Genomic DNA, 19,959 nt, shown 5'->3' with positions numbered 1-19,959 from the left:
CTGACGAGAGCCTATCATCAAAGGTGGGAAATGGACACGGGTGCGTCCACATATTTGTTACTTTTATATGGGTGGGCATCTGAAGTTTATACAGTCTTATCATGGGAAGATCTGTATGAGTACCCTCTCTCTTCAAACCTTAAGAAGGCTTACCTGTAAACACGAATGTGGGTTAAATGTTAACTAACCACTGCATAGCAGAATAGCTTAAGGCGAGTGTTCAAAGGTTACCTTCTGTGTAAACATAATAATGAAGGGGTGTGTCTCTTATCAGATAAACAAGTTTCAGGGGGGGATTTCTTAAGCAAACCGGAACAAAAAGCACGGGAGAAATTGTAAGCTAAATTATTTAGAGCTATCTTTTCAAAGTATACAGTAATCTGCAGAGATTATCCCCTTTGGCCTGAAGAAGACAGAATAGTATATATAAAGTGCTTATACCAAAGTCATGTGTGTAAAATCATTCTGAAAACCCAGAACCTTTGGTTGAAATTACGAAAGACCAAGTGTCGTCTATGTTATTTAAGTCTGGGAATACCTAAAATCTAGAACATGGGCATTAAGAAGCAAACTGCATTCTACCCTCTGTCAGTTGTTGTTGCTGTTGTTTTTGGTGTGTGTGTGTGTGTATGGCTTACTTATTTACTTTTTGGTTTTTCAAGTCAGGGTTTCTCTGTGTTTTCCTGGCTATCCTGCATACTACTCAATCTGTAGACCAGGCTGGCATTGGACTGGGAGATCTGCCTGACTCTGTCTCCTAAATGCTGGGATTATAGTGTTACCATGCCAGGCTGATAGGTTTATTTATTTGATGGATGCTTTATCTGCATGTATGTATGTGCACCATGTGTGTGCCTGGTGCTCTCAAAGGTCAGAAGAGGGCATAGAATACCCCGTTGGAATTAGTGCTGGTTATGAACCACTGTGTTGGGGCTCGGCCCTGTCCTCCAGAGCAGCAAGTGCTCTTAACCACTGGGCCATCTCTCCACCCTCCTCCACTTTGTTTTTGAGAAGAGGTCTCTGACAGAGCCTGGAGCTCCAGGATTTGGCTGGATGAGGCCATCATGACTGCACAACAGCCGTCTCTCTGACTGAGTCATCTCCCAGGCCCTGTCTACTGTTTTGATTCAGAGTGACAGGCAAGCTCATAGAGACCATCCCATAAAGTCTTTGAATTTAGGACAAAGGGGCATGGAGAAGGGGACGTTTCACTTTGGCTTCTGTTTATAAACTGTTTTCAGTTATCTAGGTTTCTGTTGTAAAGCTGGGCTTGTCTAGGAAATAAAGTATAGTTTTGTTCATTTTATTCAGGGATATAGTCTTTGAATCATAGACTTTTTACAGTGACTTGGTATAGATAATGAGTCTCAGGTCGACTTCATTAGTTTTTTTTTTTTTTTTTTTTTTTTTTTTCGAGACAGGGTTTCTCTGTGTAGCCCTGGCTGTCCTGGAACTCACTCTGTAGACCAGGCTGGCCTCGAACTCAGAAATCCGCCTNGTCCTGGAACTCACTCTGTAGACCAGGCTGGCCTCGAACTCAGAAATCCGCCTGCCTCTGCCTCCCGAGTGCTGGGATTAAAGGCGTGCGCCACCAACGCCGGGCGACTTCATTAGTTTTAAAGAGTGACAACTGGGTCTGGAGAGATAACCCAGTGGTTGACAACACTTATTGCTCTTGTAGAGGACCCTAGTTTGGTTCTTGGCACCTGAGAACCTCAGGTGGCCTGTCTCTTTAGCTGTAGGGAATCTGATATCTTCTTTTGGCCTCTCCACAGGCACTGCATTCACATATGCACATACTAACACATTTAGTATACTTAATTTTAAAAAATTGCTGGGCATGCTGGTGCACACTTTTAATTCCAGCACTTGGGATCTCTGTGAGTTCAAGGTCAGACTGGGCTACAAAGTGAGTTCTAGGACAGTTAGAGCTGTTACACAGAGAAACCCTGTCTCAAAAAAACCAAAACAAAACTAGTGACAACTGTTACTTACTTAAAGGTTCAGGGTTAAGAGAGACATGCTGTTTTTAGTCATTATTTTAAAAATCTTGTAAATTGGCATATTGGTTTTAGAATTACCTTCATGGTATTTATCAAATTTGATGTGCTTATATCCTATGTTCTGGAATTTTCTATCTATAATATTCTATTCCATAGATGTAACCATATGTGGTCATAGCTATGTGATGTTTTGTGTGGCATTGTTAATTATTTTGAATAGCTACGAATAATTTAGGCATCCACTATTTTGGAAAAATACTTAAATAAAATATGGCACATTAAATTATGAAGTACTGGAGTATTAAAATGAAGTAAATTAAAATATTGTAATTAAAAATAGTTAAAGTAGGCAGGCATATGTCAAAGTTCGAGGCCAGCCTGGTCTACAGAGTAAGTTTCAGGACAGCCAGGACTACACAGAGATCTCAACCCTATCTTGAAAAACCAAGCAACTAACTGAAAACAAACACAAACAAACAAAAAAGGGAAACTTATTATAAAGTATACCTCAAATACAGCAATAGAAACACTCCATCGGCTGCTTCTCTCTCCCTCCTTTTCTCCCTTCCTCTTCTCTCCTCTCCCTTCTTCTCCTGAGTGAGTGCTGGGATTAAAGTCAAGTCCACCTGGTCCTCTGCTTTTCTCTGACATTTTATTATTACTTTATTTTTCTGTGACCTAGGATGGCCTGAAACATACTATGTAGCTCAAGGTAGCCTTAAACTTAGGTAGGAATTATAGGCACTGTTATGTGCCTATACACCAAGTTGCTATTTTAAAATCCCATGTGGCAATGTAGGGTGGAAATGTTTCTAAACATAACTTAATGTTTAGATTTAACATACAAAATGTTTTTTGACATCTTGTTGAAAAAGGGAACTGAAATTTCTTTAAAAAATGACCTTCCTGAATTGCAAGCTGGTTATGCTTTTTTTTTTTTTTTTAAAGAAGTGTCTACTTATTTTAAAGTAGGTAATCAGGAAAGAGATTGAAGTTGTTACTTCCTTTGAAATGGTGTGGACAGGCTCCCTCTTTCATTTCAGACTTTGAAGACATGGCTTAAATGGCTCAAATTTCAATGATCTGTGAATTGAAAAAGCATTCAGAAGTAGATGTGCTTTGAAAGAGAGGGAAAGCGTGTTTCTCACTAGTTATACGCATTATATGTACTAAATAGCTGTTTTACGTTTTACGTATAACTTGGTTTTGCTCATACTAGAGGAAAGGGTTTTGGTGCAAACAAAACACTTTCTGGCTGTGAAATTTCGGAGATCTCTCGCGTATTTTCACCTGGGAAAACATTAATCCTTTCCTATAAGGCTCCCCCAGCCCCGCCCCACGGAAGGATGAATAAATAAGCTTATAAAATACTGGCATTATAATGGCCATTAAATAGCTATGCAATGAAAGTTTCTTTTAGTATTTGACTGTTGGGTAGAAAAGCACTCAGATTAAAACCGTGTGAAAGTGAAGATGGACTTCAGTCCTGGGCTGTCTCATCTACTTCATTTCTTTCCCAACCACACCTATCCGTCCAGTGCAGGTCTCGGAGGTCAGGGTCCGTCGCTGCTCTCAGGTCCGGAAAGACCACTGTCCACCCCTGCCCCATGGACGTCGCGCGGGTCCCCTGCCGTGCTGCCAGCAGTGTCGCCCGCCAGTAGTAACTCTGCTCTGCTTCAAAAGTTCCCTGGGGTCCCCAGGCTTTTCTAGCCAGCACCGTTCAGGGCCCTAAGCCTGAGTCCCGGGAGCCGGAAGGCCCGCGGGCTTGTAGGAGGGCGAGTCGCGAAGCGGGAAGCACAAGGCGCGCGTTCCCGCGAACGCAGGCGCGACGCTGGGCGGGGGGCGCGCACGCGCCGAGGCATGGGCGGGGGGTGGGTGGGCGGGGCGGGGCAAAGAGGCGAAGGCGGGAAGAGGGCGCCCTGGAGTCCAGCCGAGCCCCGGGAGGGCGTCGACGCCGAGGGGGCGGGGCCAGGCGAGGCGGGAACGCGCTCGCGGGCCGGGAGGGCGGGGGCGCGGCGCTGGCGAGAGCGTGCCCGGTCCCCGCCCCTGTTTCCCACTCTTCCTTCCACCTCTGACCGGCCGGAGCTGCGGAGCGGCTCCGCTCGCTGGTTCCCCGGAGCCGCCGCCCGCTTTCTCCGCCCGCGGTGAGCCCGTCAATCCCCGCACAACGCGCTCCTCCATCTGGGCCATGGATGGGTAAGTGCCGGGTAGCCGTTCGGGGGCTGCGCTGGCCTCGTTTCCTCTCGGCGACGGGTCCCGCCGAGGCCGGGGAGCAGGGCGCGACGCCGGCTAGCGGAGGAGCGGCCCGGGGCTAAGCCCGACGGCAGGGACCTTGGGAGCGCGGGGGTCTGTCCGCCGCGGTCTCCGCTTCCTGCGCGCGGCGCCCCCGTCACGTCCGCCCCTCGCAGCCTCGGGGCGCCTTCGGGAAGCAGAGACGAGCCAGGGCCGGGGTGCCGGGCCGGACTCCCCACACTTCCTCTCAGAAAATGGTGCGCGGCGCTGGCGGGGGCGGAGGCTGAGGCGGCCGCGGCGCTCGGGGAGTTGCTGTTTACCGGTGGGGTGGGGCGCGCGGCGGAGCTTTCCCCCGGCGGCGGGCCCGGGCGAGCGGCGACAGCCGTCTGGGCGGCGACCGGGTCTCGAACTGCGGTCCCGTGCGGGTCTCGGAACCGGCGGGGTCTCCCGATTTGGGCTGTGAGATACGTTAACCACTTCTAAATACCGAGCGTCTGCACTTTATCACCAGGGACGCTTCCTCTTCGTTCCCCACCCCCAAGAAACTTCGTGAATTCGCCTCGGGCGATGTCAGATATTGTGTAAGTGTAGATTTCCGGGCGCTTTCAACTGCTCGGTTTAAATGGGGTCTGTGACTAAAAGGGGGGAAAAAAAAGATTTACAGTCACCTTTTCCGAGCTGGTAATTTCTCTGGGAACTCTGGAACGTGGGGCAGGACCTGATGTATTTTAATAAAAGCGTGAATTGAGGGATTTTAGTAAATTGAGGGTCATATAGTCAAGATAAAAAAAAAAAAAAAACCAACTCCTCCAAGTCAATTAGAAATTCCACCTTTTATTTATTTAAACCTTTGCCGTTTGAGTTGTTCCTTAATCCCCTCCCCCGCCGACTTTTGTTGACAAGACTTCTATAAACTGCGGAATGGTGGAGCATATAACTTGTTTGAAAAGTAAAATACATTTAGTAACTTGCCGCGTAGTTGATCATACGTGTTTAAGTGAGGACACTAGCCCTCGTTAGGTTTCGTTTATCTTAATTTCACAATATTGTGATATATGGTTTATCTCATTTGAATGCAGATTGCACACTGCTGCAGATATCAAAGTGCAATTTTAGATTTTGATTTATGGTTGTGATGTTCTTTAAAGTATTTTTATTTAATGGGAGCTACTTTGCGAGCGAACGCTTCCCCTTGAGCACTGGCTTCTCGTTACCTGACTCTGATTCATTTTATGTGTGAAATAACTTTCAGTGATTTATGCCATAAGTGCCATTATATCAGTTCAGGAAGGGCTATGAAGTGTTCGTCTTCAGAAGGTTCAACTTCGGGTGTGGGGAAACAAGTTAGCTTTTTGTGTGGTGAGATTTAAAGGGCTTGACTTTTTGCTTCTTCACTGTGAAGTGCAAGCTTCTCCCCCACAGCGCACTGGTTGGGGGCAAGGGTGAATAGGAATAGTCACCCTTATTCAGCATCTATGTGTTTATCTAATCCAGAACATAGAATCCATAGGCTTTTAGTGATCATTTGCTACTTACTACATCTTGTTAAAAATTACCTTTTTAGTTGGCTTACAAAGTAACAGGTTTTAAAAATGTTTCACACAGACACACACAGCACCTCATTCATTCTGCTCATACTTCTCTGCCCTCGCCTTCCCAAACTGACTTGTTGATAGTTTTTAATAACTTTGCCTTGCTTGTGGAATTAAAGCTAAGAAGCCGGTGATGCAGATGGAGGCATTCAAATGGGGAAATGCTTGTTTTGTACATCAGGACCAACAAAGATACTATTACACACTCGTAAAAAGTCTAGTGTATCAGTTATTTATCAGGCTTACGTTTCAGAGAAATGAATACAACTTTCAGAACTCCACAAGGAAAAAAAGGATGGTTATTGTTTAAAACAGTGAAGTTTATACTGCTTGATGCAAAGACAAGTTTACATACCTTTAGGAAATTATGACTCTATTGATTTGTAATGTAATACAGAACTTATGTGTAGCTTTCTTTTAGGAAATATGGAGCTAAACTGCTAACTGAAGCTATAGAAGAGGCCAGTTTTGGTATAGAATAGCTGCATAGGGGTTTTCACACATTATCTTATAGAGTGTCACTTTTAATATAGTGACCTATGCCCCAGGCAAGCTTATTAAATTTCATTTTCCCACAGCTTGCAAAAAGCCCATTTCCTTTATTCTGAGTAGTTTAAAAAAAAAAAAACAAAGCATACTAGCCAACATATTTTTAGTTCCTCCTCAAATCCCAGCTCTCTGCCTCCCCCCCCCATTCCCGTGTGTGTGTGTGTGTGTGTGTGTGTGTGTGTGTGTATTCATGTATGTTCATGTATGTTCTTGTGTGTTTGTGTTCGTTCATGTTCATTTCTACCATGGTTTTTTGTATTCAAAACAGTATTGATGGATAACATTTTAAATTAGTAAATCTGAATGGTGTGTACAAACTGACGCTTGTAGTTATTAGCCTGGGAGACAGTCATGCTTTTGTGAGATTTTGGGGTGATACGATGCTGACTTACAAGATGCTTTTTGTGGCTGTAAAATTCAAGCCCAGGTTCTGCTTTATCGAGCTTCAGGGTGTGATCACTCCTGTCAGTGATTTAAAAGAATGAACTTTGATGATTTTAGTTTTGGTTTGGACTTGGCAAAGTGAGATAAACACATGCTTATTGTATTGAAGCACAACTGTTCTTCCCTACACACTAGAGAGTAATTTGTTTCTTGCATTGATGTTGAGTCTTTGCTTTTGAACTCTGCTGTTGCTACACTGTCTGTTGTTGTTTTTTTTTCCTTTATTAACATTTCACAGTTCATTTTTTCATTATTTGTTATTATAATGCTTTTTCTTTTTCTTTAATCTTATCTGTCTTTTAAAACTTGTTCTCTAACTTTGTTTTCCATTTTCTCTTTTTACTTTTTCCATACAGTGTTGTTACAGATCTTATAGCAGTCGGTTTAAAGGTAGGAATCTTTTACTATCCTTTCATAGTTTTTATATTTTAATTTTGACATTTCCCCACCAGTGGTGAAATGATTTCATCTGTTCACAAAATTGTCTTTTGTTCTGTGTGGTAATAGTCTTTTACTTTTAACTCCAAAATAAGTAGACTTGTGGCTAATTTTGGATTTTATGTACCTTTTAGGAGAAACTATAGTATTATGTATGGAAAATTGAAACCACCCAAAGTATTACTTAACAGAATTGGGGAGGGGGAAATTGGCTTTGTTTTTGTAGTTAAAATAATCATAAGCCCTGATATATTTTTTTAAATCTTCTTTTGTGGCTGCACTTATGAATAATAAAATAACAATAGCTGATTTTTTTTGACTGCCAACTATGTGCCATGTGTTTTACCTGTATGCTCACTAATCATTATAACATCCCTTCACGATGGGTAATTACTAGTCTTATTTTAGAGGTGGAAAAGCAGGTTGAGAAACTTTGTCCAAGGTGTTCAAATGCTTGTCTTCCCGTTCAGTTTTCAAAGCCTTACCCCTTTGTTGTTGTTGCTGTTGTTACACCTTGTTGCTAGCAGTTAAGTCTCTATCTAAAACGTGACTATCTAGAGAACTCAGTATGTCTCAATATGTTGTAGTAATGATTTTTCCAAGTTTCAAGTCTTTAGTTACACCAGAATTTTCTCATTATTGGATTACAAAATACAAATCAAGAAAACAATACTCCTCAGTCAGTATGAGGTTTCAAACTATAATTTGTCTTTGGGTTGGAGAGATGGTTCCGCAGCACTTACTCTTGCAGACAACCTGGGTTCTGTTCCCGGGAGGTATATGGTGACTCACAATTACCTGTACCTTCAGTTGCAAGGGGTCAGATGCATTGTTCTGACCTCTGAGTTCACATACATAGTCAGGCATGTATACATACATGAAATTTAAAGACAAATAAAATAATAAGATAACTGTTATAAAGTTTTCTTTGATATTTGATACTGATTGGGGAATCTAGTTCAGTAGGCCACACAGTGCAGATTACTGGAGAAAGAAGAACAAAATCTTTACCTTTGCATCTATTTTAAATAAGCTAGGTTTATTTATATAGTCTGATGGCTTTCTAGTCTGTCAGAGTTAGCACATGTCCCACCACGGCTCCCTAGCTCTGTTTTGTCAGTTCTGTTTTTGTTTCTGTATACTTACAGGATCTGATGGTAGTGCTTGTATTCTATGATTTCTTAAGAAATGAGCATAACGAGAAGTTAAAGAATGGGATGTCTAAGACTAGCACAGTTGAGAACTATCTTTTGAGGTTAGGTAGAGTTGACCCGTTTTGGCAAGCTCTGAATATGTTTATGAGTAGGAAATTAATAGAGGCAGCCTTTTCTGGAACTGCTTCCTCCCATATGTCATCAGTTTCTCACTTAAGAATAATATGCAGAGATTAGAAATTAAGGCCTCAACTGTGTGTCTGAAGGTGCCTGTGGAAGAAAGGATATTTAAGTGAATTGTTTTGATCTTTAAAGATGTGTTTTGTGATTCTGGCTTTTTATCTGGCATGTAAATACAGCAGACATTTTAAAAAGATACCACTTTAAGGTTAAAGAATTATGCTTATTTTATTATGGTGAAAACTCATCCATAATAAATGAAAGAAATTTAAATGTTATGCTTAGGAACCAGATATGAATATTTAAGATTGGATTTTCTGTTTGTATCTTTTGAAGTAACCATTTTGAAAGCAACAGCTCTGAAGAGATGATAAGCTGATTAGTTAATTCAATAGGCAGCCTATATTAATATATTTATGCATGTTATAAAAATTTATACTATACATCTATTCAGCATCTATATATTGAAATACTAGAATTGTGCTTTAAAATATTCAATGTACTTTCTGGCAAGATTGTTCTTTCTTTGATCTCACCAAGGAAATTTAGTTATTACCAAATACTGAGTCAGTAAGACTTTCATTTCATTCAGAACATATGAAAAATAAGTCAATATTTGTTTTCTTTGTTTGCTGTTTGAATAATACAACACAATTAATGGCTTTAATTAGCAAGAATGGAATTTAGGCTGTGTTCCCTAATTTTGCTTTCGTGGATTAAAAAGGTATTTATTTAAAATTAATTAAAGTTTAATTTATGTGTATGAGTGTTTTTCCTGCATATATGTTAGGTATATGTTACATGTGTGTCTGGTGTTTATGGAGGTCATAAGAGGGCAATCTGGAACTGTAGCTAAGGATGGCTGTGAGCTACTGTATGGGAGCTGGAATCTGAACCTGAGATATCTGTAAGAGCAGGAAGTGCTCTCTCTAGTTCTAAAAATTAGATTATTTAAATTTTGCAAAAGATAATTTAAAATACTTGTAAATATAAAAGTATTTTAACAAAGGGAAACTAAGTTGCTTTTAAAGTGTTTTATAACATGTCACAAAAGACATTTGTAAGGCTTTCTTTACTATTGTTTCTAGTGTCTGATAATTATAAATGTTTGAATGAATGAATGATGTGGCACACATACTGGAACCCAAGCTTTCTGATACTGCTGGTATTCTAATTGGCATAAACTTAGTGAGAAAGAAGTCCTTATTTAGATTGGAGTGTATTTGAAGACATGTATACATTTTCAGGTGTTTTCGGATTCATATCATGATATTGTACCTTGAATGTTCTTTGTGGGGTATTATTGTTTTTTTGGGGGGCTGTTGAGACATAGTTTCTCAACATGGTAGTCTTGGCTGTCCTGGAACTCGCTCTGTAGACCAGGCTGGCCTTGAATTTGGACATCTGCCTGCCTCTGTCTCTCCAAGTGCTGGGATTGAAGTCATGCACCATCATTGCCTGGCTTAGGGAATTAAAAAAAAAGATTTATCTATTTTTTTTTTTTTTAATGTATATGAGTGCTCTTTCTGCATGTACATCTGCATGCCAGAAGAGGGCATCAGATCACATTATAGCTGGTTGTGAGCTACTATGTGGTTGCTGGAATGTGAACTCAGGGCTTCTGGAAGAGTAGCCAGTGCTCTTAACCACTGAGCCATTTCTCTAGCCCAGGGTATTACTTTTTAAACATTGCCCAAATTAAAAGATTAGCTTTTGGAACTCATTGTGAAATAATTTTTTTTGGGGGGGGGGGTTGTTGAGATGGTCTTGTTAGGTTAACCAAACTGGACTTAAACTTGCTTCAGTCTCCCAATGTCTAGGGTGGTATGCACTACCATGACTGGCTATCTGTATATGTATATTACATGTCTATACAAAATACACACACACACACACACACACATATATATCATTGACTCATTGAGAAACAATGAGCAGTGACTCCTTTAAATGAAGACACAATCTGGTGATGAAGAGTGCTATGGCATTCATTTTCGGGATTTAATATGCCACATAAATCAGTGACAGCATTGTAGGCAATGGCCTTTTCTGAGAGCCAAAGTGCATTTTAAACTTCCAGCTTGTGCATTCAGTAGTATTAGCTGGCTACTACTCAAAATCTCAAAGCCACATTTTGTATATTTATGTTTATTTTGGTCTTTCATAACTGTCACAGTCTTTTCTATTTTTAGTGAGTAGTTGAGTATAGGAAAACACATGTTTAGGAAGGACAGTAATTGGCTTCCAATAATTGCCATGGCTGCTATGTAGAAAAGAACAATACAGCATATCAAAATTACTTTTGAAGGTCAGTTTTCTCCATGCTAGACCTTGGGGGTTACCTCAACAGCCCATGGGCACAAGCCACCTGCTTCTGTAAGTAGTTTTATTGAGACGTAGCCATGCTTATTTGTTTCAATATTGTCTGTGGTTATTTTCACATTATATTAACAGCTGAATAGTGGTCGCAGTCTGCAAAGCATAATGTATTGACCTCCTGGTCATTTACAGAAAATGTTTGCTTACTGTTATGCTTCACTATTGGAAATGTGGAAGACCTTGGCTACAGTGTTTTGTTTTGTTTTTAAATGAAATGTTATTTATCTAGAGTGCAATTCAATAAAGTTTGACAAATTTTAACACTCTAATCAAAACAATACAATGTTGCTCGATAAAGATCCCTGTTATCTCTTTGCAGATAAAGTCTAGGCAACTGTTCTGATTTTCAGTAACAGAGATTAATTTTACTTGCCCCTCATATGACCAGAACCATAGAGTATAAGCTCTCCTGTATGGCTGTTGTACTTAGCAAAATGAATTTTATTATGTTGTTGTTGTATAGTAGTTCATCCTTTTATTTCTGTTTTTTATTGTGTCTTAAAATCTGTTCTCATGTTGACGGGCATTTGAGTTTTCTTTCCAGCTTGGGAATATTACAAATAAAGCTTCTGTGTGTGTGTGTAAGTCTTTATTTTATTTATAGATGAGTGCTCTCTCTGTTTACATTTATGCCTGCATGGCAGAAGAAGGCATCAGATCCCATTACAGATGGTTGTGAGCCACCATGTGGTTGCTGGGAATTGGACACAGGACCTCTGGAAGAGCAGCCAGCACTCTTAACCACTTAGCCACTTCTCTATCCCTGTGTGTAAGTCTTTAGTATACTGTTGTATATCTATCTTCTAAGCCCAGGAGTAGAAGTGCAGGATGATAGGACATACAGACTTATCAGAAACTGTTCAGTGTTGTTTGGATCTTGAATGTTCCTCAAAGATCTGTATGTTAAAGGTTCACTCTGCAGGGTAGCATTTTGGGGAATTAATAGAACCTTTTATTTTACTTTATTTTACTTTATTTTGTTGGTTTTTCGAGACAGGGTTTCTTTGTATAGCCTTGGCTGTCCTGGAACTCACTTTGTAGACCAGGCTGGCCTTGAACTCAGAAATCCGCCTGCCTCTGCCTCTGGAGTGCTGGGATTAGGTTTAGTTTCCTGGGAAGGTTTTAGTTTTCCATGAGATTGTGGGGTGTTGTCTCTTCCTTCTTTCCCTTTGTTCTTTGAACTTTAGGTGAACTATTTGTCTATCATTCACACACTGCTGGTTCTACCTGGCCCTCTTACAGCAGTTTTATCTGTTTGATCTTGGACTGGAACCCCCAGAACTATGAGCTGAACAAACTCTTCTCTTGTAAGTTAGTTGTCTCAAGTATTTCATTATAATGATGAAGAGCCTACCTTGAGCTGTTGAACCATTTTCTAAAATGTATATGCACTTTACACAATCTGCTTTATATTCTAGCTCACATCTGTGGTCATATTACCTTGAATATGCCTGATCTCCCAATCTCATCTATATTAGAACTCAGGTTGTCTTCTACCCTTTGCAAGCCTTGGTGCTGTTCTATTTTACTTTTAGGTATCTAAAGGGTGTAGCTAATATCAGTAATATTTTATTGTATTTGCAACATTGTTACTGATTTTATGACTGTTACTTATATTTATTAGGATTCTTCTGTGTACTATCTAGCTGTTCACTTTTGGGGGAATTTTGTGATGTCCTTTTGTTGTTGTTTTGTTTTGAGACAGGGTTTCTTTGTGTTACCCTTTAGAACTCACTCAGTAGACCAGACTGGCCTCAGACCCAGAGATCTACCAGCCTCTGCCTCCTGAGTGCTGGGATTAAAGGCATACACCACCACTCTCTGGCCTTTTAACACTATCTTTTATTCTAGTGTAGTATCTCCTCTCTTAACAAATATATCCAGTGGCTCTCAACCTGTCTAAGGCTGTGACCTTTCAATACAGTTCCTCATGTTGTGGTGACCCCCAACCATAAAATTATTTTCATTGCTACTTCATAACTCTAATTTTGCTATTGTTTTTGAATTGTAATGTAAATATTAGTGTTTTCCCTTGGTCTTAGGCAACTCCTGTGAAAGGGTAGTTTACCTCTAAAGGGGTTTCAACAACAGGTTGAGAACCACTTCCTAGAGTTTGCAGACAGTTGTGAGGTATCATAGGGGTACTGGGAGTTGAACCTCAGAGCAACAACTGCTCAATCCCTGAATCTTTCCAGGCCATCTGTTAAGTCTTTATTTTTCTTCTCTCCCTCCCTCCCTCCCTCCCTCCCCTTCTTCCTCTCTCCCTTATATCCTGGCCACCCTTAAATCTCAGTCTCCCTCTTTCTCCCTCTCTCTCCTTTTCTTTCCCTCTCTCTCTCTTTCCCTCTCCCTCTCTCTCTCTTTTCTTTCTTTTCCTTGGAGACAGCCCTTGTCTTGGAATTAGCTCTGTAGACCAGGCTGACCTCTGCCTGCCCCTGCCTCCCAAGTGTTGTGATTAAAGGTATGCATCATAACCACCTACCTCTTTAGTGTTTCTTAAAGACAAAAATCAAGTTTTTTAAAAAATTAACATTTATGTACTTACTTATGTAATTGTGTGTGCATATTCCACAGCATATGAATGGAGGTCAGAAAGCATCTAGCCAGAATTGGTCTCACCTTCCTCTCTTGTGAGTACAGAGGACCAAACTCTAGGTTGTCAAGCTTAGTAACCAGTACTTTTCCCACTGACCAGTTTCATCAGCCCCCAAAAAGCAGGTGCTTGGCTTGCTTTTGTTGTTGTTTTTGAGACAAGGTCTCTGTGTAACCTTGGCTGTCCTGGAACTCACTTGTTTTTCCTTTTTTTTTTGGGGGGGGGTTTCGAGACAGGGTTTCTCTGTGTAGCCCTGGCTGTCCTGGAACTCTTTGTAGACCAGGCTGGCCTCAAATTCAGAAGTCTGCTTGCTTCTGCCTCTCAAGTGTTGAAATTATGACAAGCACCTTCACACCCCACAGATTCCGATGATCTTTTAATTGATGTAAGTAGACTGACTGATCACAGAACTGTAGTCTAGTGAATATATTAGTTACTTTTCTTGTTGCTGTGACCTTAAGGAAGAGAGGAAGGTTTACACTGGTGCATAGTTTGAGAGTACAAACATCATTGTGGGAAAGGCATGGAGGCAGGAGCTTAAGGTCAGTTCACATCGTCAGGAAGCAGAAAGGTATATGCTGGTACTCAGCTGGCTTTCTTCTTCTTCTCTTTTCTTCAGTCTGGGATCCCAGTACCTGAGATGATTCCACTATAATCAGGATATTTTCTCCACCTCAGTTAAACTTCTGGACACACCCTCCTGCACACACTAAAAGTGTATATTCTAGATGCTTTCAAATCCAGACAGATTGATAGTGCACATCAGTCCCTTCTCCTATGTTAGTTGAACATGTAACTGATTCAAGTTTTCTCACTCAGCACATTAATTGATTCTTATTATGTAAACATTTTCTTTGTAAGTTGCCTTGTAGTTAACATATCCAGTTATAACTCATAAGTACAGCATCCAAAATCACTATATTGCTTCATGTGTACTGTAGGTACAATAAAACAGCAGTCTCAGTTCTTTTCTGTCATTTATGACCCCACTAACCTTCATTTTTCTTAAGCATATGCATTATCCTGTACTTTAGAGCTGTTATTATAACGCAATTATATTGAAAATGTTTTATGTGTGCATGTCTGAGAGTGAGTTTGTCCCCTGTGGAGATCAGAAGAAGGTGGAAGATCCCATGGAACTGGAATTACAGGCTGTTGTGAGTTGCCACGTGTATACTAGGAACAGAACTCAGGTTCTCTGCAAGAGAAATGAACATTTGTAATCACTGAGCCATCTTCCCACCCCTGATAGCTCAATTAAATTAAATGATTTTAATTTACCTTTATTTATCGATTTCCTTCATATAGATCCAAGTTCCTGTTAAGTAATCAGAATGAACTTCTGCTTCCTCAGATAACTTCTTTTACCTTTTCTTACAGACATCCTACTAACAGTGGAGTCTCTTAGTTTTGGTACATCAAATCATACTGGGTTGTGTGGAGGCAATGTTGGGGATTGAACTTAGAGGGCCTTGGATATTCTGTAGATAAGCTATGTATAGCCTCAGCACCTGGCATAGTTAGTTAGCTCCTTTACTGTGAAAGGTGCTGTCTGTACTAAAAATTTGGCATTGGCTCTTTCCTCCCTTTCTCTAACACCTTAAGTATTTCAGTCTTTTTATTATGCTTTTGATGAGACCTTGTAATTGTTATTCTTAATGCTTTGTATGTACAGACCTAGTACACCTATTTCTCCTTCCTCAAAGGTTTTCTTTGTCTAGTTTTCTATAGTTTGAACAACATGCTGAAGTATAAGTTTAATTTTGGTTTTTATCTACATTGGTAATCTCTTAGCTTCCTGGAGCTGTAATTTGTAGTTTGATGTAAATCACTAATTAAGGAAAATTGCAAGTCTTTGTTCCTTTTTTTCTTTCCATTTCTCTCCCCACTTCTCTCTCTCTCTCTCTCCTCTCTCTCTGTGTCTGTTTGTCTGTCTGCCTTTCTCAGTCTTGTTACATTACATATTATGCCTCAAAATGACTCTTGGATCTTTCTACTCTAGTTTCCTCTGTAGGTGGGCATATATAGAATGCACTAAGGAGCCCTATTGTTACCTTTTCTCATTGTTACATTTTAAAAACCACTTTAAAATTTTTTGAGGTTAAATTATATCACTGTTTCCTCCCTTTGGCCCCTTCCATGTATCCCCATTATATATATGTATGTATATACACACACATACTATTTTTTTCCCCTTTTGAACATTTTGGCTTTTGTCTCTGTTACTTATTTGAAATTGTCACACATTATTGGATGTTTTGGGTTTTGTTGTTTATTTTCACTCAGCATTTCAGTTTGGGAAGTTTCTACTGAAATCCTTTTCTTTACCCCCTGCAGTCCTGGGGCTGGGTGTATATTCTAGGACTGAGCTTCTACCTACATCCCTTATTGAAATACCTTCAAGTTTATTGATTTTTTTTCTTCAGTAATATCTAGTCTATTAATGAACCCATCACAGATTTAATTTTTTTGTTACATTTGTGTCTGTGTATATACACCATGGCATCTAGTTTATAAAGGTTTTTGTCCTAGCTGGACATGATGGTGTGTGCCTTTAATTTCAGCACTGGGGAGGCAAAAGTCAGGTAAGAAACCCTGTTTCAAAAACAAACAAACAAAAAAACCCAAGGACTTTTTTAAAGACATATTTATTTATTTTATATATATATGAATACACTGTAGCTGTTTTCAGACACACCAGAAGAGGGCATTGGATTCCATTACAGATGGTTGTGAGCCACCATGTGGTTGCTGGGAATTGAACTCAGGACTTCTGGAAGAGCAGTCAGTACTCTTAACTGCTGAGCCATCTCTCCACCCCCCCCCCAAAAAAAAAAAAACAAAACTTTTATCCTGCATGATTCTGTTCAGGGGTTTAATGCTTGTCTGTGTTTATATTATTTACCTCTTAAAGTGACTTTTACTTAGTGGAAAGCCAGATACCATATATCAGAACAGAAATTTAGAGGCAAAAGGTCATTGTGGGATGGGTTCTATGCTAATCTGTCTAGGTGTTGGGTTGGGTTGGGTTGGGTTGGGTTGGGTTGGGTTTGGTATGTGCTTTAGTGCCCAAAGCTTCAGTTTCCCCATTGTTCTTATTTGAGTCCTTTCTTTAGGTAATGACCCTGCAGCTCTTTTAGCTGTAATCCATTGTTGTTAACAGTGGAGCCCTGTGACATGTAAGATTTTGAGAAGGGATGCATTTTGTATGTCCTTACAGTTCAGCTTTTAATGGACATATGTCCTTGTTCTGTGCTGTCTTAAATTCCCCACACCCAGATAGGTGAGCCAGGAAGGCTAGCAGGGGATGAGTTTGAGGAAGTGCTCTTCTTTGGATAGAGTTAAGTAGCTTACACATTAGTGTAGGAGTGCATTAGTCAGGGTCTCTAAAGGAACAACTGATAGAATGAATATATAAGCATATATGTGAATTATCAGTTGGTTTACAGATATGGACTGGGTAGTCCAACAATGGCTGTAGCATGACAGAAAGGTGGAGAATCTGATATTTGTTTAGTCCAGAAGGCTAGGTGTCCCTGTGATCTCAATCTGGTGCTTGGTATTGGGGGTAGGGTGGGGTGGATTCCTAGAGAGCTGTTAGTTTTCATTCTGTGTTGGATTTAATACTGGGCAAAGAAACAGGATAGATGAATTTGTCAGTGAGGGCAAACACTCAGAAGAAAACTGTTCTGGCCCAGTTACCATAGTTCTTCCTGTTTCAGATCTGTTTAAGAAAAATCCCTCACAGGAGAGCCCAACAGCTTGATTTTTTTTTTTTTTTTTTGATAAATATTCTAGAGCTGGGTGTGGTGACACATGCCTTTTTAATCCTAGCACTTGGGAGGCAGAGGCAGGAGAATCTCTTTGAGTTTAGGGCCAGTCTTGTGTACGTAGAGAGTTTCAAGACAGTTAAGATTACATGGTGAGGCCGGGCGTGGTGGCGCACGCATTTAATCCCAGCACTTGGGAGGCAGAGGCAGGTGGATCTCTGAGTTTGAGGCCAGCCTGGTCTACAGAGTGAGTTCCAGGACAGCTGGGCTACACAGAGAAACCCTGTCTCGAAAAACCAAAAAAAAAAAAAAAAAAAAAAAAGATTACATGGTGAAACCCATAATTTAAAAACAAAAAACAGGGCTTCAGCGGGTGAGAGCACTGACTGCGCTTTCGAAGGTCCAGAGTTCAAATCCCAGCAACCACATGGTGGCTCACAACCATAATGAGATCTGACGCCTTCTTATTGGACACCGTTGTTTGAAATGAATTTACCACATATGAGTTGGGATATTTCTGCTTGATTTATGTCTTCTTACGTTATTATCACATGTACCTAATAATAACAAGAATGTAATATATCTTGAACCCATGTGGAGTAGTTCCTCTAAATGGTTATTTATCAAAACTGCTTCAGCTGTTCTAGAACGTTTACATTTCATTTTAAAATTGACATTGAGCTTACTTCTACAAATGGTGTCAAACTACCTGGATAACCACCATATGGGAACAAATGTATCTGAATAGTGTACAGGGGAATTTGAGGCTCATTTTAGCCATATAACTAATGTTATATATATCATATATCACATATAGGCTTGCACTAATGTAAATTTCATTTTGTTTCAAATTATACATTTAAGTGACAATTACAAGAATAGTGCAAATAGTGTATATACCCTTTACCCGTTTAGTTAATTTAAAACCATTTATTCCCAGCACTCGGGAGGCAGAGGCAGGCGGATTTCTGAGTTCGAGGCCAGCTTGGTCTACAAAGTGAGCACCAGGACAGCCAGAGCTATAAAGAGAAACCCTGTCTCGAAAAACCAAAAAAAAAAACCCAAAAAACCATTTATTACTGTGATAGGGTGTGTATGTTGAGGTCAGAGGACAGCATTGTTGGGTCAGTTGTCCTCTACCCTTACAGGGGTTCCAGGGATGACACTCAGGTGTCAGGCTTGCATCACTGGGTGGTGCTCATCTTTACTTGTGTCTTAAATGTCTTAAGGTGATTGCTGGTCTTTTCAGCTATAAAGCCACATAACTTTTCTTTTATAGTCAGTAGTTTAGAGATTTTTTTTAATAGTTTATTCCTCCGAGCTATCCCAACTGTAAGCTGAGCCCGGAAGCTCCAAGTGCCCCTTGCCTCTCTTACGTCCTGAGTGTGCTCGCTCTTGTTCTGTCACTGCTATTCCTCAACCCCTAAATTTTATTTTCAGAAAAGCTTTCTATAAGTTGCTGAAAATGGTTTTGAAGTTTCACATTTTTTTTTTAAGATTTGTTTATTTATTATATGTGAGTACACTGTAGCTGTCTTCAGACACTACGGAAGAGGGTGTTAGATCTTGTTACAGATGGTTGTGAGCCACTGTGTGGTTGCTGGGATTTGAACTCAGGACCTCTGGAAGAGTAGTCAGTGCTCTTAACCGCTGAGCCATCTCACCAGCCCGAAGTTTCATATTTTTGACTAGTATTTTCATTATTTCAAAATACCTAACAGTTTTCTGTTTTTCTAATTTTTCTCTTTAACCCATGGATTATTTAGTACTTTAAAATTTTTAATATTTAAATACAATCTATTTTTTGTTACTATTTCTAATTCATTTCTTCTCTTTCTCTTCCTCATTTCCTCCTTTCTTCTTGCCTTGTCTTTTTTCCTTTCCACTGTTTAGCTCCAGTAGCCTGGAGTACAATCCTCTTGTTTTACTGTCCTGAGTGCAGGCCTTTTAGCATTGTAACCTGTTTATTACTAACTTGTTCTCAGAAAAATAGTCTTAGTAGATTCCATTGGGTGAAATTGAGACTTCCTTAACAAACTAATACAGGAATTAGCAAACTAGGGCTGAAGAGCTAACTACTCACTGTCATTGTTTTTATATCTTGTAAGCTAAAGCCGTCTTTCTATATGTGAGTGTTAAAAAATAAGATTAGTATTTCATGACAGGTGAGAAGTAGATGAATTGTAAATTTGGTGTCTACGTTTTACTGGAATAGAGTGAGTGGCTCATTTCTGTGTTGCGTATGGTTGCTTTTTGTTCATGCAGCAGTGTAAGTTGAATACTTGGCTCAAGACTCTTACTATCTGGCCCTTTACAGATAAGCTTACCAAACTGATACAGTATCTGTGGTGTGCAGCCCCTCTTTGTGCATGTGAGATAAATGCTTTACCACTTAGTTATAACTGAATCCCAAAATGTCTGCTGTAAATGTGTATTCCTAGCTGTGTGGCTGGGTCTCCATTTCAGTATATCTGTTAGCACAGGCTACTGATTCTCACTTGTTTCCTCTTCTCATATTTTTGTATGTTTAGTTTCTTAGTTTCTAAGAGGGATTTATTAACAATTTAGATTATACTATAGAAAAGAGTGAGTTTTAAATAAATGAAGGTTTGATTCGACTGAAGG

The 19,959-nt window shown here is 40.1% G+C and overlaps 1 protein-coding gene across 3 annotated transcripts in view; it reads left to right on the top strand.

The window, feature by feature from the left end:
• The first annotated feature begins 3,982 nt into the window (after positions 1-3,982).
• The window catches only part of Ptbp3 (polypyrimidine tract binding protein 3), a 76,682-nt gene continuing 60,705 nt past the window's right edge, over positions 3,983-19,959 (top strand). The window contains exons 1-2 of one of the 3 annotated variants that reach the window (XM_029475897.1): positions 3,989-4,199; positions 7,177-7,210. In XM_029475897.1, the coding sequence (XP_029331757.1) occupies positions 4,192-4,199; positions 7,177-7,210 (42 nt within the window). In that variant the 5' untranslated portion in view covers positions 3,989-4,191. Of the gene's footprint in view, positions 4,200-7,176; positions 7,211-19,959 lie in introns of all 3 variants that reach the window. The other 2 variants (XM_021159312.2, XM_021159315.2) reach the window with 2 other exon arrangements.

The sequence above is a fragment of the Mus caroli genome, chromosome 4 (genome assembly GCF_900094665.2).
Source record: "Mus caroli chromosome 4, CAROLI_EIJ_v1.1, whole genome shotgun sequence".
Taxonomy (NCBI): Eukaryota; Metazoa; Chordata; class Mammalia; order Rodentia; family Muridae; genus Mus; species Mus caroli.
The sequence above is the reverse complement of the archived record's forward strand: the minus strand, read 5'-3'. Positions and strand labels throughout refer to the sequence as shown.